The following is a 25,077-nucleotide window of genomic DNA, read 5'->3' on the forward strand; positions in this document are numbered from 1 at the left end:
TTAAGGGCACTCCTTACAACGCGGTGCGCCTGGAAGTGGTCACAATGCTCCACGACGTTGGTCTGATGCCCTTCCGCTCAGAGCTGGCAATCAACCTGTCCCTCGGTCAACAGCGGCGGCTCTGCACCGCTCTGGCAATTATTTCGAAGCCGAAGGTGAGTGCCCTTTGTAGTGCAAGAATTGCGTAGCATTAATCACATAAACCAAAGTAATGTCACATGTGTATCTTATTTATATAAAAAACTCGTCAGGACAAAGCTTCTGTTTAAGTTAGTTTAATATTAACTGAATTTGCACTTTATGGTCTTAAGCAGTTGTTTACCAAGGTCTAAATACCCGTACCGACGATACCGTGCCACATGGTATCACAACAATCACGATCATTAGAAATCGCCTCTAGAAAATGACGTTCAGTTTCTCCTACTCTCCTTATTTGGAAATGGATTAATGTCGCCAACGTTTTCCCATTTGAACGAATGTCCCTGAACGTTCTGCGATCTGTGTCAAAATGCAAAGCCGCGCACTGCATCGGTGCAGAGTCATATTCGTTACTGAAACCCACAAGGTCAGCGAATTTTGCCAAGCAACAACGGTGCATAACTAAACTCTAGTACGAAGCTAGCGGACCCCCGAGTAATTTGCTCAGGCCGCAGTGCGTACTTGCGTGTACATGACCGTTTGGTTAATCTTGTGGATGCAGCTTAAAAAGTACAGCCAGTACCGAAAGTTTCGGGGATGCGTGGGCTGGGAACCAATTTATTGCAGCCCCGACTTACTACCAAATCTCGACTTACACCAACGGTGGAGCATACCAGCCAACTCAAGACAGCCGGCGAATAATGTTTTCCCGCACACCTGCAACCTGTAAACTTTTGCTGCTCACTGAGCGTGTGATTTGACCTCCAAGAAATCAAACTGATGTTCTCTGCAGGTGATAATCTTGGACGAGCCGACAGCCAACATGGATCCCGAGGGCCGGCGCGAGATGTGGGAACTGCTCCTCAAGATCCGCCGTAGCTGCTCAATCTTCCTCACTACGCAGCACCTGGACGAAGCGGATGTGCTAGGAGACCGCATCGCCGTAATGGCCAGCGCTCGTATCCGGTGCGTGTCAGACCTCCAGCCTAAAGTCAGGCTTAAACGATGCCTATAGATTTAAGGTTTTAAGCATGAAATGCTTTTGGCGCCCGTTGTCGGCAGTGTGGTGACGTCACGCCGAGACCAAGAGCCATCAACCGGGCACTGAAACCCACTCATCCGGGCATTGAATTCCATTCATCCGGGCTCTGAAACGAGAACATCCGGGCACCGTACGAGACTTATCGAGATTCAACGAGACTCTCTAAGCCCTCCTACGGGACCAGCATACAAGCGCCGGTTGCTCTCCAAACGAGTCACAAAAAATAACTGCTGCCAGTGTCTTAATGTTTATCAAGATATCAGTCGAGCTGTGCATTTGATAATGCACGGAATTATAATTTCCGATTTCTAATAACGCGTGCAAAAAGCACATAGATGCCACAATACACTTCGTTGTCATACATGATCTGTTAGGGGCTTTGAGAGAAGGCTGCTTAGAGAAATTTAGCTCCCGTCGTCGGCAGTGTGGTGACGTCACACCGAGACCGAGAGCCGACATCCGGGCACTGAATTCCACTCATCCGGGCACTGAAACGAGAGCATCCGGGCACCGTGCGAGATTTAACGAGACTCTCTAAGCCCTCCTACAGAACCGGCATACAAGCGCCGGTAGCTTCGCGCCGAACGGGTGGTGGCGTTCCTCTCTTCCTGTACGGTGCGGTTTGGGTGTCCACCGAGATGACAGAGAACTACTGCGCCATTTCCTTCCCTCGAAAAGCGTTGCGTTCAAAGGTCAAGGCATCGCGCTGAACGGGTGGTGGCGTTCCTCTCTTCCTGTACGGTGCGGTTTGGGTGTCCACCGAGATGACAGAGAACTACTGCGCCATTTCCTTTCCTCAAAAAGCCTTGCGTTCAAAGGGCAAGGCATCGCGCCGAACGGGTGGTGGCGTTCCTCCCTTCCTATATCCACCGAGATGACGGAGAATTACTGCGTAATTTCCTTTCCTCAAAAAGCGTCACGTTCAGAGGTCAAGGCATCGCGCCGAACGGGTGGTGGCGTTCCGTGGACTGCCTGGCAGCGCTACAACACGCTGTCGCGTTTCACTCCTAAAGGCGAAGCTTAAGTCATCAATTAGCAGTTAATTAGTCATTATTCAGTAATTAGTCGCTTATTCGTTATTGATAAGTAATTTTCATTACTTCGTCATCAAATATGTGTGACATAATTCAGTGGTAACGCCACCAGTGTCACATAGGCAAAGTGGTGCGGAAAACGCTTTCGCCTCTACGTACTTTAGACAGTTTCGAACGCGTTGCATGTAGTACATTCATGTCAGGCCTGCGTCTCGTCGTGTCTGCGTAGGTGGTGGTGTAAAACATTTATTTATACTATATACAAGAGAGGTATTGCTTGGACCGTACCTGAAGGGCCCGGCCCTCACAATCACTAGGAGGGATCCCTAGTCCGGGACCCCTGTGGCCTCCGCGGCGGCCCGGGCTCTTGTCACCAGGGCTCGTTGGTCCTGGAGAGTTGAGCAGCCGAGCAGGGCAGCCTCCCAGTCCTCTCGGGTGGGGTGGGGGTGGGGTGAGAAAGCAGGATTGGCAGGGCATGCCCACACCATGTGATACGTGCCCGCAAACACTTCCCCACAGTGTGGACACTCGCCCGAAAAGGCCGAATTGAAATGTTTGAGCACTGCCGGGCACAGTACCGTGTTGGTGTAGAGGCGAAGTAGCCAACGCTCCTCTGCCTTATTGAGGCCTTTACAGGGGGGTGGGTATCGGCCGTGAGCGTTTTGATACAGGAGAGAGATCTCCCGAAAAGTAATAGCCGGATTAAAATCAGTAGCCGGATCAGGCGGCGAGAGAGGCGATGCCCGGTGGTTAAGCGCGCGGGCGGTAGTGTCCGCTACCTTATTTCCCTCTATCCCCGCATGTGCTGGGGCCCAGATGATGGTACGCCGGGTTGGGAAATCCCGGTACTCACAACTGTGTAAAATTTGGAAAGCACGATCTGGAATTTGGCCCTGTTCAAAATTGCGGCAAGCTTCTCTTGAGTCGGTGATAATGACTCGGGACGCTGGATCCGCAGCTGCAAGTGCAATAGCAACTTCCTCCGCGAATGTAATGTTGGGGGCACGGAAGGTGAGGCCCTGAACTGGGTTGTTTTGGTGGACAACGGCAGCCGTGTACCAACCCCCATGGTGTGGACCTGCCGCGTCCGTGTAAAATACCCCTGGTCGAGCACCATACTGCTTGGAAATGGCATCTGCTCGCGCGAGGCGGCGGCCATCATAGGCATCTTTTGTCATGTTATTGGGGAGGGGGCGAACCTTTAGTGCGAAGCGCCAGGCCTCGGGCATGGATACCCGCTTCTCCTCTTGGGTTTTGTAATTTATGTGGAGGCGGGTCAGTAGGCGGCTACCCGCACGTGTTTTGCTTAACCGCAAGTATTGATTGCTGAGATGAGCCTCGCGCAGCTCCCCAAAGGTGTTCGTCATCCCCAGGCCGAGGAGACGTTGGTTGGATGTTGCAATTGGGAGGTCGAGAGCTCTCTTATAGATTTTTCGCAGAATCACTTCGAAAGCGTTCTCATCGCATTTGCGCAGGTGGAGGTACGGTGCCGAATACAGGATTCGACTGGTTACGAATGCATTCGCCAGCCGCAGGGCGTCTTTGCATCGCAACCCCCCTGGTTTGTTTGATACCCGGCGGACCATACAGCCCACCTGATCCCCCACCTTGCGGAGTTTCTTCAGCGTGGTGTCAATCATGCGGTTCTTTTGTATGTAGAGTCCCAATACTCTGATTTCATCTTGTTCAGGTATCGGGCCACTAAGCAGGGGGAGGGCAATTTTGGTTGTGCACCTTGGATTGGGACGTATGTGCACGAATTCCGATTTCTTCGGGGAGCACTCAAGGCCGCAGCGGTGTGCATAATCGTCCACAATAGCCGCCGCTTGCTGCAGGTTGGCCTCGATTTCTCCAACCGAACCGTGTGTTGCCCAGAGGGTGATGTCGTCCGCGTACAGGGCATGCTGCACACCCGGGACCTCACCCAGCAGGGTAGGGAGCTTCATCATGGCCAGATTGAAGAGAAGAGGCGAGAGGACTGCTCCCTGTGGAGTCCCTCGCGTACCAAGTTGGTACGGGCCATGTTCACTGTCTTGGACTCGGATATATGTTTGCCGATCTGTGAGGAATTGCTTGATATATTGGAATGTGTTGTATCCACAGTTCATTTGGGACAGGTGGGAGAGGATATCATGAGTAACATTGTCGAAAGCCCCCCGCAAGTCCAATGCGAGGACCACCTTGTCATCGCTAGGGTGCTCGACGGGATCAAGAATCTCTCTATGAAGTTGCAGCAGCACATCTTGTGCGGACCGGTGTGGGCGGAACCCGTACATGGTGTCTGCAAAGGCGTTGTGCGTTTCTAGGTAGGTGTATAGTCTGTCACGGACCATGGTCTCCATCAACTTCCCCACACAAGAAGTGAGAGATATGGGCCGGAGGTTGTCAGTGTTGAGAGGTTTGCCTGGTTTGGGTATGAATGTGACGAGAGCCGTCTTCCAATCCACTGGGAGAGGCGTACCTCCCGTCCAGATGGCATTGACGTATTCGAGCAGCCGCTCGTAGGCCGGTTTGGGTAGGTTAGCGAGAAGTTTCACAGTTACCTTGTCCCTGCCCGGGGCTGTCCCTCGTTTCATTTTGGCCAGGGCCGCTTTGAGGTCGTGAAGCTGGAACGTTCGATCCAGCTCTGCGTTCTGAGAACCTGCATAAGAGTACGCCGGACCACGCGAATCCTGGTCTGTGTACAGATATTTGTCCCGGAGCGCGTCAGCCAGTTTAGCTGTGTCTCCGTTGAAGGTGTGAATTGCTCGTTGAAGATGTTTTTGTGTTTCGGTGCGGGTTTGGGTCGGATCAATGAGAGCGCGGAAAAGGCGCCACGTGCTCCGGCTCGACATTTGCCGAGCAGCGGTGTTGCATCGGTCTACCCAGTTCGAGTCGGCGAGTTGGGCCGCATACTCTGCCGCTTGTTGGGTGAGTTCCGCGATGCGGATTTTGAGTTGCCGATTGTACTTCTGCCGGCGCCACCGGCGGACGAGGCTGTGCCGGGCCTCCCAGAGGTGTCCGCGTACGCTTCGTGCTATGCCCGTAAACATTTCATGCTTGCTCTACACTCGGTTACAGGAGAGGTATTTTTTGTAGACTCTGGTGGTGACAGAAGCAATGATCTTCTCATGTACAACATTTTCGAACAGAATTTTTTTAAATTGGAAAATTGTAACATACTCTTAAGGAAATATTGTATAGCTAGGGGTCCGTTCTTCTGAAATGTAGCAAAATCTTTCTTTCAGAGTGTTCTCATATATGGCATCGGACAGTTATGTGTCGTCTTTTTCTTTCTTGTGCGTTGCGCTGCAGTATTTTAGTTACTACTGCCACAGACAACCAGTGGGGAATGTTTTTGACAAGTGGGGAATGTTTTGGCTGAGAAATAGAATAGATCGTAACAAAAGACAGCCGCGGGGCGACTGAGGTTTTTCAACGCTGAGTCTGTGGGCCGCAACAATGGATTTTTGAGCGCACTTCTCAAGCGCTCGTTCGTTGGCTGGGCCTCGTCGCCGCCTTAGACTAAACGAGCCACACCATAAATAAACAAAAAATAAGTATTGCAGCAAATAGGATTCGAACAAGCCGCGCCGTAAACACGTCAGCTTCGTTGGCCACTGCACGAGAGCACTTGGCTATCGCGCAGTTAATTATACATCGTGTTAAACTGCAACACACACTCGCACTGTGCATTGCACATCGTTATAGGCTTCAACTAATACTAATGTCGAGCTAATAACACGTCACCTGTTGTTCCGTCGGCCCAGCAAAGCAAAAGAATGAGCCTACATAGCCTGGGGCACCGACACAGCTGTGCTCGAATTTCTCATTAGGGAGAATCGTAAACAACTTTACAATTTTTTTCATCTTGTTTTAAAGTACTTTTAATAAAAACTGTTCACCCAGCTTCCTCTCACCAGCGATGTGCCCTGACCGCTAAGTAAAAATCGGTGACAAAGAGAGAAAAGTGGCCTAAATATGTTTCTAACCGAAGACTTAATATGGCTCCCATTATGTACGAAACATTATGGGCGAAATTTTTACCCATCTATAAAATTACTGCCACGTTGTGTCGGCATTGCTGGCGTTCAACCTGTACTAGCGAGTATTTCACACTGCGAAATGGGGTACCTGCCAGTTCTGCCAAGCGTTAAAAATTAGTCACGCGCAATAGACAGGGACATGCCTTTGTCTTTATGACGTTTGTTTCAATTTGCTAATCATCATGGTGCCTTCCACCCTAGCATCTGAGCTTTGTACCCTGAAGCTCCGTTATTTGGAATTTGAAGAGCTAATATACACATCACATGCTGGTTGGTGGCGCTTTCTCATTAATCTCTCTAGGTTTGTGTTCACCTGCTTGCTTATTAGCGGCCAGCACGAACTTAACACTACGCATTAGAGACGTGTGGTACGCGTACGCCTTTCTTTATAGAATTTTCCTGCGAGTTTCGTGTGCCAGTTAAATTCCGTACTGAATGGGCTACAAAAATGGGTGTGCGACCTCAGCGTTCTCCACTAATAGATTCCTGCAGCCGAAGAATAGGAATATTCTGTCGCTTCCTGTTGAAGAGGTATAAAGAAGAATCCTGTACCGTTTCTATTTTTCTCGAAGGCAGTAAATAACTTATAATGTCAGACCTGCGCTCAGAACACTTACATATGTTTAGAAAGAAGAATGTTACTCGATCCGGCGGTGGCCTTCATTCTGGCCTATTGCATAAAGCAGGTCCTAAACCGCTTGCTTTTTCATGGCTTGTTTGGGCTTTTAATGTTGCTGGATGTTTGTTGCATGCCATATAGGGTCTTTCACCTAAGTCTTCACACAATTTTTAAAAATGGGCTTTTGAGTTACAAGAGCGCTTTTTTTCGGTCGCATTGACACGAGTGTTGCTCATCCGAATACGGCTAAGGCGTGCTAACTAGCCGGATGGTTAACAAATACGGAACAGTAACTTTAACTATATTTATTAGGCTCCTTAATTACTGGCAGGCGTGTAGCACACCGTAAGTGACATCTACATCAGTTTTCAGAATTTTGAAAACGCGGTTACCCTCGGCACTGCGGCCTAACTAACTTGTCTACATCCCGACAAAATATATGCACTTTCAAAAAGCATGCAGCAAAGAAACTTCTACACCGCACGTAACTTGCCAAATAAGCAGAATTTTTGGGGCCGCAGCGCCGAGGGTAACCACGTTTTAGAAATTCTTAAAATGGATATGCATACACCTTAGGGTGGGTTACACGGCTCTCAATAACTAAGGAACACAACACTAGTAGTTAACACCTCTTTTTGGGATAGTTAGTGCCTACTTGAAATAGCGCCAAACTATCCAAACCACAAGGAATAAAGAGGACAAGACTCAATATTAGTTAATCAATATTACTAAATATTAGGTAATGATTCTGCTAGTTTTTATGTCGTAGCTGCATTATCATGTACTACAACGCTGTCAACAGCATGCGTGTATTGATTGTGACAGAAGACATTGCTTTCTTCCACCATTTGGTTAGGTTAGGTTTGGGTATTGGGGTTTAACGTCCAAATGCAACTCATGCTATGAGGGACGCCGTAGTTAAGGTCTCCGGAAATTTCGACCACCTGGGGTTCTTTAACGTGCACTGACATCGCACAGCACACGGGCCTCTAGAATTTCACCTTCAACAATTTGTTGAATTAGTAAACACCATGGGAGTGAGTCAAACGTGGGCAACGTTGCATTATAAAATGATATTTCCAGTAATTTGCTGAGTCCACAGAGGTTACTTTACCAAAGATATTTTGGTTTCTCCCTGGATGTACAAACAAAAGGCGTGAAGCACCGCTCAAGGCCTCAATGCCTCATGCCTTGCTATTACTCAGCAGAAGACCGCAATTAAAATGTTAAACTTTGTCTTTGCCGCTGGAAATCTGCGTGTTGTTGACATGCTCCTGGCTTTTCGATTGTTACTTGGTTGCGAAAGTTCAACTGCTTTTCTGAATGTGCTGTCAGGCTATAGTTGTCTTTTACCAAACATCGAGCTCCACGGATAACATTTTTCTCTTTGCAGATGCATTGGCTCCCCGACATTCCTCAAGCAGCGTTTCGGCACGGGCTACCACATGGTCATCAACAAGGTGCCCAACGGGTGCAAAGTGCCTGAAATCGAGGGCCTCCTGCGCAAGTACGCGCCAAGGGTGAGGCTGCAGACCGACTCTGAGAACAAGGCCGTCTTCATTTTGGGCCAGATCGTTGCCACGCGGCGCATCATCACCATGTTCAAGGTAACGAACCTCACTTGGTGTGTTCATGCTATAAAGGTCATGTCTTGTCGGAACACTGAAAATGGCGTCATCGTAGGTAAGGATTTTTTCATTAGTACGAAAGCACTCAGTCATACAGCTCACCCATGCGACCAAGAATCTTGTCATCGTATGCACGACCTTATGCCGTTGCCTAGCAACCCGAGTTTACCCGAGTAACTCGCGTAAGCTGGCAGGAGCATCGCGCCAGCTGCGCAAGAGGTTGCTCGGGAACAGCAAAATGGTTCGCACAATCCTTAAAGGTGACTCTGATAGCCATCTGCCAGTGCAGTGGGGCACCTCTTAACCGCTGCGCCACTGCGCTGGTAGTGGTATCAGGACTCACCACCATCTATGAATGTTATCTAGGGAATGACCAATTCTGCATACATGGGCATCAACCCACTAAAGATAGCACGTCATGTCCTTAAGGCGGAGATTAAGTGCCTCCTCCTTATATAATGAACACCTGCTTTCGCATGCCTACTCGGTTTAACTATGTTGAACCCTAATTTTGGCAGCTCGTACTTACTAAAGGAATAAAAGAGAATCCTTAACTAGCCTGTGCTGCAGAATGGATCGATTTAAGGAAGCAAGAATACTAAATGCGACACAGTTGTACTCACTACGTTCCCGCGCGTTGTCTCAGCTTTTTTGCAAATGCGAATTTTTTCCAAGTTCCCGTGTTTTCTGTACTTTTCTAAATGCTAAATAACCAATTACAGGAATTGTACGACTGTTTTTATGTGGTCTGAGGAGTGCGATGAAGATTACCTATCTGCACTAATAACATGTCACTCCACTTGCTCTGAATAAAGATGAGGTACCTGACCAGCTGAAAAACTCATAGGTCTGAGGAGTAACTCCTTATGGCTGTGTTGAGAAAGCTCGGAAATGCCGCCGCGGTGGCTCAGCGGTTATTGTGCTCGGCTGCTGACCCAAAAGACACGGGTTCGATCCCGGCCGCGGCGGCTAGAATTTCTTTGCAGGAGAAATTCTAGAGGCCCGTGTACTGTGCGATGTCAGTGCACGTTAAAGAACCCCAGGTGGTCGAAATTTCCGGAGCCCTTCACTACGGCGTCTCTCATAGCCTCAGTCGCTTTGGGACGTTAAACTCGATAAACCAAACCAAACCAGAAAGGTCAGAAATAGGTTTTTAGTTGAAGTATAGTAGCTGACGGAAACCCGTCTGGTGGGGATGGTACATGACGAAAATAGAAGGTGCCGACCCAAAGAAAGGATGGGATGACGTTTCGGCTCCCCCACGGGAGCCTTGTTCACAATGAGGCATAACGTAGCTGCGTCGTTTATTTTTACACGGCGCATAAGCGAATCCAGGCACCTGGCTTAGATTGGAGTCAACTTTTAAGGATGTACCGGTCAGGCAGATTCACGGAGCCGCCATGGGTGCACCGATTTTCTTGACAGTCGCTAATATGGCCATGGAAGAAATCGAAGGCCGCCCTCTTGCGTCCTTCACGCCTGCCCCAAAATTGTTCCTGAGGCACGTGCACGACTGCTTGTGCATCCGGACGAAAGAGGCATTACTTGACTTTACTACTCACCTTAACAGTTCTGAGGCTAGCATACAGTTCACCGTTGAAGAAGAAGTCGACGGCCGCCTACCGTTTTTAGATATTCTCGTTTCCAGACAGCCCTCACGTCTAAATTTCACCGTTTACAGAAAACCCACGCACACCGGCCGTTACCTCCATTTTGAATCCGTTCACCCTGATTGCCAGAAACGTGTGGTGTCATCGCTCCTCCGACGCAAAGAAATGTGTTCCAGAGGAGAACACCGGATTGCTGAAGATGTGCGTGTACGGTGTGACTTTTCCAAATGTGGCTATCCTGTACACGTCATGGACTCTGTACAGCGCCAAATGAGACGTCCGAGGCTCGAATCTGATACCGCTACCAAGAAACGAGCCGCGATTCCCTATGTTCCCCGCATCAACGAACGTCGGGCGCGCATATTACGGTCCTACGATGTAATGACCGAGCATGTGCCAGCTCGAAAACTGAAGAGCCAGATTGTGCAAATCAAAGACAAGCTGAAGAAGGAAAAGTTCCCAAGTGTTGTGTATTCGATTCCATGTGCAAACTGCCCGTCTGTGTACACGACGAGTCGGGTGACTTTGAGCGAAGAATACATGATCACCAGAGTGACGTCAGGAAACCAGCGCGCAGATCAAAATGCTTGCCGAGCACTCGACGTCTGCTGCACACAACATAAACTGGGCATAAGCACGTGTGATCGCAAAAGAAAGGGTCAAGAAATCAAGGCTCTGTGTGGAATCGCTGATTGTTCAGACGACAGCGCACAGTTTAACCGGAATGACAGAAACTTGCCGCCAATCTATGCCAGGTGCCTTGGTTCGCTCATGCGCCGTGTATAAATAAACGACGCAGTTACTTTATGCCTTATTCTGAACAAGGCTCCCGTGGGGGAGCCGAAACGTCATCGCATCTATTCTTTTGGTTGGCGCCTTCTATTTTCGTCAAGTTCCTTTTTAAAGGCCTAAAGTCTATCCCTCCATATTGTTTCCCCGTGCTAGCCTTATGTAAAAAGTATATTCGCATACTACCATAAAGCCCATGCATATCACTATCTCCACTGAAGCTTAAATCTTGACGGATGGCGCCTAACAGGCCTGAAAATTCTGATACATTTGGCGCCTTTAGATTACCTTCATTTGTCCTGTCCTCAACTCCGAACTTGGGTTGTCGAGTGCCTGCCTGTCGCACATTTTTCAGCAGGAAGTCTTTAATCATAAGATCTATTTCTGCAGCTTTTTTGAGCATATTCAGCGTCATGCTCCCACTTTGTTTGCTGTAGATTCAGAACATATTCGCAGGTTTGTAAAGGCTTCAGCAGTGTATCTTTATCTACCGCACTGCGGTGAACTGCAGCGCATTTTTCATGTGTTTCTGTTTAGTCCTCTGCGGTGGTTTAGCTTATCGTCAATAATAATTACGTTTCCAGCTGAATTTCCAGTTGAACATAAAAGTTCAATAACTGAAGCAGATACCTGAATCTACATGACGAAATGTGACTGTGCTTAGTCTTCAGGATAGTTGCACACCTTTTTCTCCAGAGCAAACGCTGTCTGCTTTGCGCATCCCTACCGGGAAAAAACTTGTGACTTCACCAGGCATCGAGAAACGTAAGCTGTAAGTAAACCTGAGGCCCATTATGACTGGTAGTTATTGAAGCTAGTCATTTACAGCAGCAGCTGCATTATATTCGTGCGGATACGTGTCCTCCGAGGCAGCCCTGTACAAACCCCTTCCTGCGATTCGATGTTCCAGGGCCTGGAGCAGCAGAGTGAGGAGCTTGGCATCGAGTCCGTGGGCATGACGCTGACCTCGCTCGAGGATGTGCTTATTCGCGTTGGTGAGGAGCACCACTTGCACAACCTGCAGCAGCAGCAGCAGCTAGACGTCGCCAAGAACGAGCAGTCCGTCATTGAAGTCAAAGGTATAGTTCTGCTGGATAAAACTTCCAGTGTGCTTGATGCAAAGGAGCAAGCCCGCCACCACTCGCACGTGTTCGGCAACAGCGGGCAGAAGGACAGTTCGCTAATGCTAGTGTTGTGAATCTGTAAAGCTACCCCGCGGCATGAGGATTTAACCAATTTAACGCTCCGCTTTTATCAGTTTTCAAAAATAGTAAGGAAGTGCTATTCTATCTTACTCTCATGAAGTTTTGAATCCCATTACATTTTGAAACAACAATAACCTACTTAATGCACGCAAGTCAAAGGACAAAAACAAACTGGTCCCCCATCCCCCGCCGACATTCCTCGGAGGTTCCTTCCCTCACTTCCCTGCTTGAATGGAGTCTTTCTCTTTACAAGAAGCCTGAATCCATGATCTCCCTCGAGGCAGTCGTGTCGAGTGGGGGAGGCTTATTACAAAACCTTCCACAAGGAACCTCCTCTGAGCATCCAAGGTCTTCGCCTAGAGATGGAGACGCGCAGCAGTTTTTTTTTTTGCGCGACAGCGTTAAAGTCCTCGTTCAACAGAAATTTCGTTGTAAAAAATCGCTGGCATGGTTCTGGCAAGTGTTTACCACAAAGCAACTCAGGAACCAGGTTGACCACCTAGGTCATGTCACCTTGCGGCGCCACCACAATCTCCCCACCGGATACTGAGCAAACTGCCCATCCACCGTGGCAGGTGGAAGTTAAAATAATGATTCGTCGTTTGGGAGGAGCAACCTGGGCTACTCGCCATCGCAGTGCAGTAGCGCATCGCTTAACAGCTGCAGCACTGGGCAGGGAATGGTATGAGTTCTATCAGGGATCTATGAATGTAAAGCAGAGAATGACCTTCTGCTTAAATACGGCAATTAACTGATTACGCTATCGCGTCGTACACTTCAGGTGGAGTTTAATCGTCTCCTTCAATTTTTTCTTAATGCTTCTCCACGTTTTGTCGGCTCCGTTGGCTCCGTCGTCGACCAAGTGCAAGCTTCAGATTCACACCCTCTGACATTGCCAAAACCATAGCACTGCCTCCATTTTTTGCTGGTGGCATGCGGAAAACGAAAATGACAATGTGGACTATGACACACTGTTTGAAGTCAAAAGTCCGAACGGAAATTGCGAGTGAGGTCAGTTCAAGGATAACCACATCTGCAGGTTCCAGTGCAGCGTAGACCAGCACAGTGGTCGCAGTGATATGTCGTTCTCAGCTTTCTTTTCGGAAGGCTTTCTATATGGGGCATTAGGTTGGTACGGACCATTAATATAGAACATATGGTCAATTCTCTTTGATGGGAACACTGCGCAACGTAGTTGAGTTGTTTTTCACGGGCATCAAGGCGCCGAAATGTTCGCGTCTAGCCCTCGACAAGTTCCCCGCCGTGCAGTATGTGTTACTTTTAATTTGCAGCCTGCATTCGGCGCCTGAACGTGGTATTTCATGGAATGAAACAGAATGGTCAACCCAGTTCTCATGATATGCACGTGTTGAATATTGAACTTAAGAGTTGAGAAAGCTGGCTGCACAATATCCCTTCTTTTTCAATCCCGGGAAAAGATTCATCCATATGAAATTAAACGGCTGCGCGCCTGAAATATATATGACAATTTGAGAGTATTGAATTTCGTTTAGCGTGTATATGCCCATCCGCTGATATGTTGCCGGTTGGACTGTGCAGAACAAATACTCGGTAGTTCTTAGCAGAGGTTTGCCCAAAATTTGCAAGTACACGCCTTCTAGTTGGCCATCACCACAGGAGTGCTGCGTTCCCTCGTGGGGTGGTTTCACCCTATGACAGAAGTGATGTCATGGGCACGCCAGACCCACAAGACCCTGACTACCTCGTTATGAGCAGCAAATGTCAGCTAGACTCAATAATTAGTGCAGTAGGTTCTGTTTTGTTTGCAGGTTGTAATGTATACAACTCCTGGCAGGATTCCCTGGCTTATTAAGGAAGCGGCCGTGTACACCAAGCCTTGTCATTTCTTACCTTTCGTATTCAACACTTCCATACCATGAGAAGTAGATACACATTCACCTGGATACTAGAGAAACGACTATTTCGATCGTTGCCTTTGATACGCGCGCTCGTCATCCGTATTACCGGCCTAGGACAAGGGACTGGTCACTTAAAACAAGCGAATTAAGGCAGGTGACGAGCAATGCAGATTCTGTGTTTTATTCAGCCCGTGCGTTCATTCCGTCGTGATTTCTTGTACAAAAATCAACTTGGCATTCGGTGCTCAAATCTCACAAAAGGCGAAGTATATAATTATAATAAATTGCATCAATAATCAGCAGGACAATGTAGTGTTAGTATGTTCGGCCGTTCGTTTTCAGGCATGTACATCTGATAAGGTTTCAGGGTTGAGGGAAAGGCCAAGGTCGTGCGTGGCCTGCTTTCTCCACCTATAAACTTCTAATCCATAACACTTCTTCACAAGAGAAGATCTGGGTTACGCGCTGTTTTTCATTTCGCTAAAAAACCATGAAATCCTGTTTCTCCCTGTGTGGGGTCTCTCCTGCGCTGTCCCTTCGCCGAGGCCCGAGCCGGCGGTCCAGGGGCGCGGAGCGCTGGAAAAAAAAAACGCACTGCATCTGTGCCACTAGGCAACCGACTGCGCATGCTCAGGTTTCTTATGAAAGATACAGCAATAATCAGCCAGCTCCCCTGTCGCACAGACCGGCGGCCACTTGTTGCCGAAGTAAAGCGCTACCGGCCGTTCTGTTTTGTACGGTTGTGTTGGCGCACTCACTCTCTGCGAGCGTTTCAACAGTAATCGAGCCATTGTCAAAGCTCTTGCATCACAGTGCCTATGAATTGTTCGTTTCAGGTTAGAGGACACCAGTTAAGGCAAAAAAGCAAGAAAGCAAACATTCAGTTATACATAATACTCTGGTCACAACATCGACGCCTCAATTATGAGGCGTGGATGTTATGTTGGTGTTTTTTCGTAGAGTTAGGATTCTCGCTCGCCCATGCTTGAAGCACTGTCGGTGACAATATTGTCCGTGGAAGTGTTTCTTGACAACGGGGACCTGGGTCTTGGTGTTTCGGGCAGAGTCCGTGGTGAAGATAATGGCGACCACCGTGTCCGCGGAGCCTGGCGTCATGGGTCGCGTGTGGGCCCTTTTGGCCAAGCGGGCCACCTGCGTCTGGCGCCAGAAGAAGCAGCCGCTCTTCAGCTGGCTGCTCCCACCACTCCTGCTCACGCTGCTCTTTCTGCTCGAGATCCAGGCTATGCGGCGCACCGAGAGGATCGTCTCCAACGTCGGCGACTCCTTCCTCTACACGTACGGAGAACTGGGACAGAGGCCACAGGTGAGGCGCCGCCGTAGTTTTCTAGAACACTCCAGAATTATATGTTTGTTCGTGTCTTAATGATGACGACCGTGGGGTCTGTCCCTTTGAGACCGGCGGCCACTAGAGAGGCCCTCGCCTTATCTGTTTTCCTCACACCTTCCAGAGATAAGGCTGACTGTTCATAAATTTACCTTTTTTCAGGCGTTCGCAAATTCAGTAGTCTCCCCATGGTTATGGAGAGCATTGCTGCACCACCGTTGTCCCCGAACAGTCTCTGTGGCGTTATGATGCTCTCTCATGTTTGTACAAGGACACACTGATAAAAACGCGGTGTAAGATGCCATGGAGGAATGAACGGCTTCAAGATCGCCAGATTCGTGTCCGTTAATGATAGCGACTTAGGTGTAAATAACCTCCGTCCGTTTGTTAAAGAATGTGAAACGCGTTGTGTATACATGATAACAAACCGCTTACATGCAAATTACTGTAAGCATTGTCTGTATGCAAGACAGCTACAGGTGACAGTGAACTACCGGAGCGGGCAGGCACGGGCGGTTTTAAATTTCTGCGTGCGAAAAACAATAACGATCTCATTTTCTTTAAAACCAGGCGCGCGGTTAAATTCAGTTCTTGTTCATTCCACGCAAAACGTACCAAAACCTGAAAAGCTATCACTGCCGATTGTTTTGTAAAAAACTGCCTTGTTGATGATTGCATGCATGTAATGTCTCCAAAGTATATTTCTCTAAAAAAAATTTTTAATCAGGTGGCCGCTCTTTTACGCTTCCGCCAAGGACCAAAACAAGGTTGGAGTTAAAATTTAGTGAATGATGTATGAAACAATGCAATGAAAAGTCATGTTTTCAGATATTTCACTCCCGAAAGATGCGGGTGGGATCCCGGCCGCGGCGGCCGAATTTCGATGGAAGCGAAATTCAAGAGGGCCGTGTACTGTGCGATCTCAGTGCACGATAAAGAACCCCACGTGGTCAAAATTTCCGGAGCCCTTCACTACGGCGTCCCTCATAGCCTTAGTCGCTTTGGGACGTTAAGCCCCAATAAACCGAATCAAACCAAACTTCAGTTATTTCATGAGTTATGAGGATTTAGCGTCCAAAAGCGACTCAGGCTATGGGGACGCCGTAGTGAAGGGCTCCGAAAATTTCGACCACTTGGGGTTCTTTAACGTGCACTGACATCGCACAGCGTACGGGCCTCTAGCGTTTGACCTCCATCGAAATGCGACCGCCGCGGCCGAGGTCGGACTCGCGTCTTTCCGGTCAGCAACCAAACGTTGTAACCACTGAGCCACCGCGGCGGCTCGTTTTTCTTTCATGTAAATTCATTATTGAGGCCTTGAAAAAATTTTCCGTGTTGCTTGGCTCAGTAAATAAGACGTATGTTGAGTTTTCAGAATTTTTTCACATAAACATCAATAACGCTTCAACCTTAAGCTACACGATTTTTTCTCGCTTTTACTTGTGTGGTTTATGCTGAGAATAATTGGAAATTTTTAAACGAAGTACTTTAAAGAAATGTTGTTCGAAAGCTCGCAAAAAGAGTGGTTGATCTATTGTGGTTAGTCCAAATGTTAATCAGCTGCGCCAGCACATCGGTCGTCAATTCGATTTTAGTTTGAGATTCAGTTTTTTTTTATAAGGTCAAGCAAGCTTCAGACAAAGATAGGCGAAATCGGACTTCACTTCCTCTTTAAGAGAATAACACGACAGATTTAATGGGGTAACGCCCCTACAGGCGGATTCGGTGCTTCTCTAGTTTACACAGATCGCTCGGAGTCCATATACTACCCCTGGCACAGTGGAGCAGCTGTCAAGCAATGCGCTACTTCCCTGTGAAGACAAATGCTGCGACCGGGGGGGTTTGTGTGACCCAGATTTCTCTTCCCGAGCAACATCAAAGTCACAGAGAGACTTCGGACAAACAAAGATCGGCGAAATTTGACGCTTTGGGTTATATACCTAGCTCAAAAATTAGTTCTTTTTGAGATAAAAACCTTAATTAAGGCTTACGGTTCTCCAAAGAAAAATACTTGAGATGACTCGTTATATACACCAAGTCCAGAATATTTATTTCCAGCATACTCTGTTTGAGGCCGGGGAACACATTTCAAGATCATTACCAGCCACACCGACAGGCATTGCCTTAATGCGTCTCCACTTCAAATCTCCTATTATCATCATCAATAGGAGCTACAGGGCAAGATATGGTTAAAGCTAAGTTCATAAAGCAGTACGAAACCAATGGTGCTTGAAATTGGCGTAGTTAGCCATCGGTACAAACCACAATGTACAGTCGTCGTCAAAAGTAAATGGAAGGCGACTTTGTCAAAAAATTTAATTTCTTTAAATCTAAAGCATAATGGTCCATGTTTCTTGGTGCACAGTGCAATTCGCACAATCACAATTAGTCTGCACATATGCATTCAAGGATGCATGAATTGAGCGGGCAATGATTAAATATTTTCGCTAATATTGCCTTCCATTTACTTTGGCGGCACCTGTACACTCAATGTTTGTGCAAGATAAGTGCTCGTTGTAAATGGGCTTTGATTTACTATACTAAAGCGAGCTTGGAAGAACGCTAGCATTATCTTAATTCATAACAAGGTAGACGTCAAGGACTTGAACAATTCCAGACTGATGACCTTACTGTCAGTTGCCTGCAAGGTATATACTAAGGTAATCGCCAATAGAGTCAGGACAACCCTAGACTTGCATCATACAAATGATCAGGCAGGCTTTCATAAAGAATACTCGACAACACACCATATTCACGCTATCTGGTGATAGAGAAATGCGCAGACTATAACCAACCCCTATATATAGCCTTCATTGATTACGAGAAAGCATTTGACTCACTGGAAACCCCAGCTGTCATGCAGGCATTGTGGAATCAGGGTGTACAAGAGTGTTATGTGAAAATATTTTCAAGATATTTATAACTATTGCACAGCTACCCTAGTCCTCTATAAAGACAGCAATAAAATTCCAATAAGGAAAGGTGTCAGGCAGGGAGACAGGATCTTGCCAATGCTATTCACCGCCATTTTACAGGAAGTATTCCGGAGCCTGAAATGGCGACAGTTGGGGATACGAGTTAATAGAGAATATCTAAGAACTTGTGATTCGCTGATGACATTGCATTGCTACGTCACTCAGGACATGAACTGCAAAGCATGATCAATGAGTTAAACAGGCAGAGCAGAACGGTGTGGTTAAAAATTAACATGCAGATAACCAAAGTAATGTTCAACAGTTTAGGCAACAGTAGTTCGCAATTGGTAGCGAGCTGCTGGAAGTAGTAAGAGATTATGTCTACTTATGGCAGGTAGTGACCGCTGATCTGGATCATGAGAGAAAAGTAACTAGAAGAATAAGAATGAGGTGGAGCGCATATGGCAGCTTCGCTCAGATCATAAATGGCAGTTTACCAATATCTCTGAAGAAAAAAGTACAGAACAGCTGTATCTTCGGTACTCACCTACGGGGCAAAAACGTGGAAGGTAACGCAGTGGGTTCAGCTTAAGTTAAGAACAGCGCAGCGAGCTATGGAAAGAAAAATGATAGGTGTAACGTTAAGAGATCAGAAGTGGGCAGAGTGGGCGAGGGAACAAACGCGGGTTAACGTCATCCTAGTCTAAATCAAGAGGAAGAAATGGGCTTGGGCAGGGCATGTAATGCGAAGGCAAGATAACCGGTGTTCCTTAAGGGCATTGTGAAAAATCCAGGCGCTAACAAAAAAACGACACAGAGGGAACACAGCGCTTACTCGCAACTACAAAAATTATTTATTCGGAAGCTTCTATATATACAACAAAAACCAAAACAAAACCCAGAGTAATCACAGGCCACACGCCGACCGATGTGCAAGAAAAGATTACCTCGCTGTTTTCAATCGCTTTTGCAAAAAACCTATCTCTCTGCTAGACAAGCCAACCGACGGGTCACTAACGCATATATGCCCCATTTCCGCGATATGATAGGCTTCCACAATCTCTTGCGTTACACGATCTCGGTGACAAAACAGAACACCCGTTTTGGAAAAAATGGGCAAAGTGGGCACAGTGTACAAGGTCCCCCTGTCGTGCGGAAAAGTGTACGTAGGCCAGAGTGGTCGATGTTTGAATGTGCGGTTGATGGAACATGCCGGAGATATGGAAAAAGGTGACACTTCAAACAATATGGGTAAGCATTGTCGAAGCTGCAGCAAGAACAAGAAGAAATGTTCTCCCATTTTTTTTTCAAAACGGGTGTTCTGTTTCGTCACCGAGATCGTGTCGCCACCTATTCCGGTCCGAATATGCATTGGGCCTGATGCATCACTTGACATCCGTATCAATGCATAGTAGAAGACGTGTCTGCATCAGTTCACCACGTCTTAATTTAGGTACTATGGTGGGTCAGGCATGCCCAGACAACATCGATGTGCAAGTTTTTTAGCGAGTGGCAGTGAGTGGCCAACTTTAATTGTGTCCGACGCGGAGGCAGGAAAATCACCGCGGCATTGTTCTCTCTTGTTTCACACCGGAACGAAAAGCGCCCTTGAACTGGCCCACGGATGCACAGCAAAGTTGAAATTTTCACAGTTGTTTCCTTTACCTTCAGTTTTCTCACTTAGTCATGTTCAACTTTACAACGGTGATTTTTTAGGATTACGCCAGCCATACTTATTTTCTTTCCCAATATACTCGACCCAGGCAAATAGATGCTTTGGTGATTTAATCTCTTCATGATATGACCTATGTAGGATCGCCTCTGCTGCCGCAGAAGTTTAACCATGCCGCCTTCACCGACCCGACGACTTTTGCGGTGTGAAGTGGAGAAGAAATTTCACTCCGCCAATAAATTGTAGTCCTCTGTCATCCTCAAGCAGGCAAAGAGTGAAAAATCTTTCATTTTGTGAGAAAGGTCCGCAATAGAACTAATGAGCTTTGTTTTCTTCTGCCAGATGTTGCTTCACCATCTCGAGCTTTGCTGAATGCCGCCTCTTTATAATAAACGTAGAAAATGGGTTAATGCAGCCCAAAAGCAGCCTTTCATGCAAGCGTCTTTATCTGTCGGTTCATCACATGCACAAGAAGGCTTTGAATGTGCCCGATAGTATAAATGCAGACGCTGTCCATTTACGCAAGCCCGACGTGACCACAGTTTACTTTGAAAAAGTTGCGACGGTTGGCGCGGAGTGCCGATAAACCAGGTTCTTCCATACCTCGTAATTTTCTGATCTGCCGTATACTCATAAAAGACAGAAGCTTTGCAGGGCACAATGTCTCGTCTCTGATAACTCTCCGGTCCAGACGACGGCTTCAAAGCAGCCATGGTTTGTTTTCATCGCACAATCGTATTACCGTAAAATAGGGTTGCGGGGGCATCAGCGTGCGAGCCGCAAAAACGGGGAATGTAACACCATTTACCCCCAGAACCCCCCCCCCCCCCCTTATATAATGAAACCAGTGTTCATGTACGTGCCAAAAAAAAGCAGTCGATGGACCACGTGTCTTCTGCAGTGTAGGCACAGCTCGGCAATATGTACTGGAGAGGATGGTTCTGGACATCAAATTCTCTCGCCTGAAAGTTTACCCGAATTAAAATTTCTAGATTACAAGGAGAGAAGTTTGTATAATGACCCAAGGCAGGTATTTTTGTCTGGAGGGCCGTGATCCAGATTTTAGTCTGAACCTCACAAATACCTACTTTCTCGTAACTAACAAATTATTGAAAGGCGCTCTGGTTAACAATTTTGGAATTATTTTTAGCACAAACTACGGCAACAACTTCAAGGTGAGAAAAATTAATGTGGCGGAAATGTTAAGTGTTCGTGTAAAAAAAAGATATAAATAGCAATTTTTTTGTTTCGTTGAAGAACCAAAAAATACGCGTAAATTCTTTCAACGATCAATCAAGTCCCGTGAAACAACAGCACTAGCGAAATATTTTAAATTACTATTTTTCATTGTATCCTGTTTCACAATTAATAAATCTTCAACTCCATCCAACCTTTGCTTCATCGCTGAAACTTCAAAGAGCGCTCACGTGCGGAAAAGTATTTTCTGGCGAAATACGTCGTTCAGACTACAACGAGGCCATTTTTTCTTTTCTTTTTTCAATGTAAACAGTTATGGTCGTTATTGGTGTCTGGGACGTTCCGCGAAATAGTTTCATCAATGAAATTCGGATACAAAATACTTTGAAAAGATGACTCACTTTCCTGCCATACCTAAAAGTACTGACTATTATATCTGCCCTAAATCGCCGCGGTTTTCGAGCGAGGAGGCTGCTCGTGTTACGAACTGGACCGGCAGGCCTATAGGAGTATCCGCTTCACATCACTGGAGTCTGCACACGGCGCCTTCCGCTTGAATTAACGCTGGAGAGATACATTCCACGTGTTAAGAAATAAGTCGTGAATCAACTTTTTCAACATTTCCAACATTCTCTAACAAAAAAAAAATGAATATTGGAAAACCATCAGGTACTGGAACAGAAATATTCAAGGTTATGGTTCATGCTCCTGATATGTAGCAAAATCTTCCTTCTATAGTGTTTCCATCGCTGGTATCGAGCACTTAAGACTGCCATAGAAAATCAATGGGGAAAGCTTTTGATGGCAGAAAAAACATTAAGAGCAAAAAAGGCAAAACCTGCCGATGGGAGACGTGCGGATGTATTGATTGTTACAGTGAAATCTTACAATATGTACAAAATTAATGTCATCGACTATTTCCGTTCAAAATTTTTTCTCCGCTATGTGTAATATACAGCCTCAACCGCCAGTTTTCTTAAGGAAACTGCGGAGTTTCATTAACGTTATCTTCATTGCAGATACGTGTGACCAACCTACAGCGCAAATCACACTCGCAAACTGTTATCATGCATAACTTTCTACGTTTGACGTACTGAGTTTCAACCGAGAGCCGAACAAACGTACCTATAAAGAGCCATTGAATCTGTTTTTACTGAAACCAAAATTTGGATGCAGTTCTTTCACAAGTGCAAGATGCCGGGCTAGTTGGTAATCCATGATGAAATAACAGCGCAAGGAACGGGACGAAAACACGAAGGAAGAAGACACAGACACGGGCGCTGACTAACAACTGAAATTTTATTTCGAAGCAGGACACATATATAAAGTACAAAGAGGGGGGTGTGTCCAAGGCGATCCCGCACAATCACCGAAACAGTGTAGTCACGTCCAAGGGTAAAAACGATAAAAAGGTGAAAAAGCCGAAAGAAAGACAAAAAGCGATAAAACCACGGTGTAAGAGGCCGGGACGGAAGTCTTTTGGCTATGTGCATATCCGTTTTCATCGTTTTCATCGCTTTTACTTCCGTCCCGGCCTCTTACACCGTGGTTTTATCGCTTTTTGTCTTTCTTTCGGCTTTTTCACCTTTTTATCGTTTTTACCCTTGGACGTGACTACACTGTTTCGGTGATTGTGCGGGATCGCCTTGGACACACCCCCCTCTTTGTACTTTATATATGTGTCCTGCTTCGAAATAAAATTTCAGTTGTTAGTCAGCGCCCGTGTCTGTGTCTTCTTCCTTCGTGTTTTCGTCCCGTTCCTTGCGCTGTTATTTCATCAAGTTCTTTCACTTTCCAGTAACTTCTACAGGGCCCGACGCAGAAGGAACGAAAGATGGTTACTTGAGATTATGCAGGTGGCAATGTGCCGTTGTCCAAACACTTGCCTAGAGCGCTCGATCCGCGAGCTCTGTTCTGCAATTATGATAATCGCCGTGAGATGGCCATCCCGATACAGCATTAAAAGACATTGGGAGTTAATTATGTTCATGGAAATGTGCATGCTCGATAAAGTCATGTTTTGCAACATAGTCCACTTGTGAATGACCAAATGGTATACTACGCGGTGCGTCGTTCGAGTGTTTGAGAGGTGCCTGTGGACGACTGTGCACCCTTCTAAAGAAACCCATCAATAAATAAAGACCTTTTGAAGCGTTTCACACACACAAAAAAAAACAACTTTTTAATTTACTATGGAATTCTTTTCATGCCTGCGAAGGCCGACAATTTCTAAACTTTTGCATCAGAGATGCACGTGGCAAACTTACCGAAGAAACGGCGTCACCACAGTGTGCCGTGTGCTGTGGTTAGGCCAGGGTACTTGAGCCAGGGATGAGAATGTTATGTCTGCAGGGCGCTTCAGACAATGTGGGCCTAATGGTACTGTCGTCGAGGTTGTTTTAGCACGTTGTTCGCTTCGGTGGATCAGCTCTCTTAGGGTGGTAGCGAGCTGTACTGTTACTGACGTCAGCAGGCCAAAAATAGTTTGTATTATTTTCTAGAATGTTTGATGTTCACTAAAACCGCACGCGGTTCGGAGATCTTCTCAGATCATCTTTTACTCTCCTTTCCTGTGTAGGTATCGTCTAGTCCAACGACAGATTACGTGTGAAATATGTCTGAATGTCTGCTTAGGCTTTTGGCCGTTCGTTTCCAAGAAAGCAAACACTGAAATGCCCTGTCCACGTTTCTCTTAGTCGCTTTTGGAATGTCACAGCGGCCAGTGTTCATTATTTGGCCAGAAACTGTGCCGAAAAAAAATCAAATAAGAATAAATCGACGAGCCTCTACTTATCACTTGTGCAACAGGGATTCACACAGCTGAAGGACAAGAGCTTCTACCTTAAATACATGAAGCCCAAGCTGCCCGACCCCTACTTGATGGACATCTCGCCCGATGCGGACCTGGTGGCAGGTCAGCTGTCGTTCGCCAAGGAGCACTTGCGTTTTTTCGTCTTCGGCGTGCTGTTTGGACTTGAGATGGTCAACGAAACAAGGTACAGTATGTCTCTTAACCAAGCGTTTGAATGCCTCGTTTCTAGCCCTTTCGCCGAGAAAATTACCAAACTAAAACATTTCAGGATTAGTCATTCTAGACTGCTTTCAGTATGGGCAATTCCGAGTAGTACGAGTATCCGTGTCGGTGAATTCCCGTACCAAGGAACCTTTTATGCTACTGAGGCGCAACCCACGTCATCTCTTTCCTTGGTGTCTAGGTAGTCGTTTCACTATTCTTTTTTCAACTTCCTTGGCTACTGAGTGCGAAATCGAAATATGAAATATGAGACTTCGATGCATGTTGAAAGTGTTGAGATGTATAATTTGAGCGGGAGCACTCCACTACGGCGTTCTTCATAGCTGCACGCTCCCTGACATTGGAGAATACTTACGAGCCCGTGGCGGCTTCTTTGTCTGAGGATGGGCAGTTTTTTTAGTAAACATGGCAACAGCGTGGCGGTGCCAAGAACAAATGAACACAGCAGCAACAGCCATGTACTACTACTGTAGTTTTGTGAGCAGAATATACTAGAAACTGAGAAATTCCTGGACCGTTTTCGTTTGTGCTTAACAAGAAGGAAGCCAGCGCTGAGCCACTGTGCAGGCATCGCGTTACTAACACCGCTCTGGAGGAGGTTAGCTCTGAAAGATCTACATACGCGACCCCATGGGCGCCGCGCAACACAGCATGGAAAGGTCTTAACTTATTTGTAGGCCGTGAATTTTTATCATAGTGCAAGCCGAGCATAGTGCATGTAGTGAAGAGGGCTCCAACAATTGTCTTTCACAATGAAAACATCACTCTTTATCCATTACGCCGCTAGCAGTTTCCAAGAAGTGTTCTGTTTATGCTATTTTGTGCTTCGTCGTAAGTGGAAATTTAGGGGCGGGGGGGGGGGGGGGGGGGGGGCTTAACAAATAGAAACGGGTGGTATCGACATGCTAATCCATCAAGGACCGTATTGACAATAAAATTAGCTG

At 46.8% G+C, this 25,077-nt stretch overlaps 1 protein-coding gene across 1 annotated transcript in view; it reads left to right on the forward strand.

The window, feature by feature from the left end:
• The first annotated feature begins 20 nt into the window (after window positions 1-20).
• Window positions 21-25,077, forward strand: part of LOC149343384 (phospholipid-transporting ATPase ABCA3-like) — a 50,756-nt gene continuing 25,699 nt past the window's right edge. Inside the window, exons 1-6 of the mRNA XM_089545891.1 lie at window positions 21-155; window positions 932-1,104; window positions 8,252-8,465; window positions 11,796-11,969; window positions 15,037-15,294; window positions 23,908-24,095. Of these exons, the coding sequence (XP_089402017.1) occupies window positions 45-155; window positions 932-1,104; window positions 8,252-8,465; window positions 11,796-11,969; window positions 15,037-15,294; window positions 23,908-24,095 (1,118 nt within the window). The 5' untranslated portion in view covers window positions 21-44. The remainder of the gene's footprint in view (window positions 156-931; window positions 1,105-8,251; window positions 8,466-11,795; window positions 11,970-15,036; window positions 15,295-23,907; window positions 24,096-25,077) is intronic.

Source organism: Amblyomma mixtum, chromosome 5 (genome assembly GCF_055824585.1).
Source record: "Amblyomma mixtum isolate Tamu chromosome 5, ASM5582458v1, whole genome shotgun sequence".
NCBI classification, from domain to species: Eukaryota; Metazoa; Arthropoda; class Arachnida; order Ixodida; family Ixodidae; genus Amblyomma; species Amblyomma mixtum.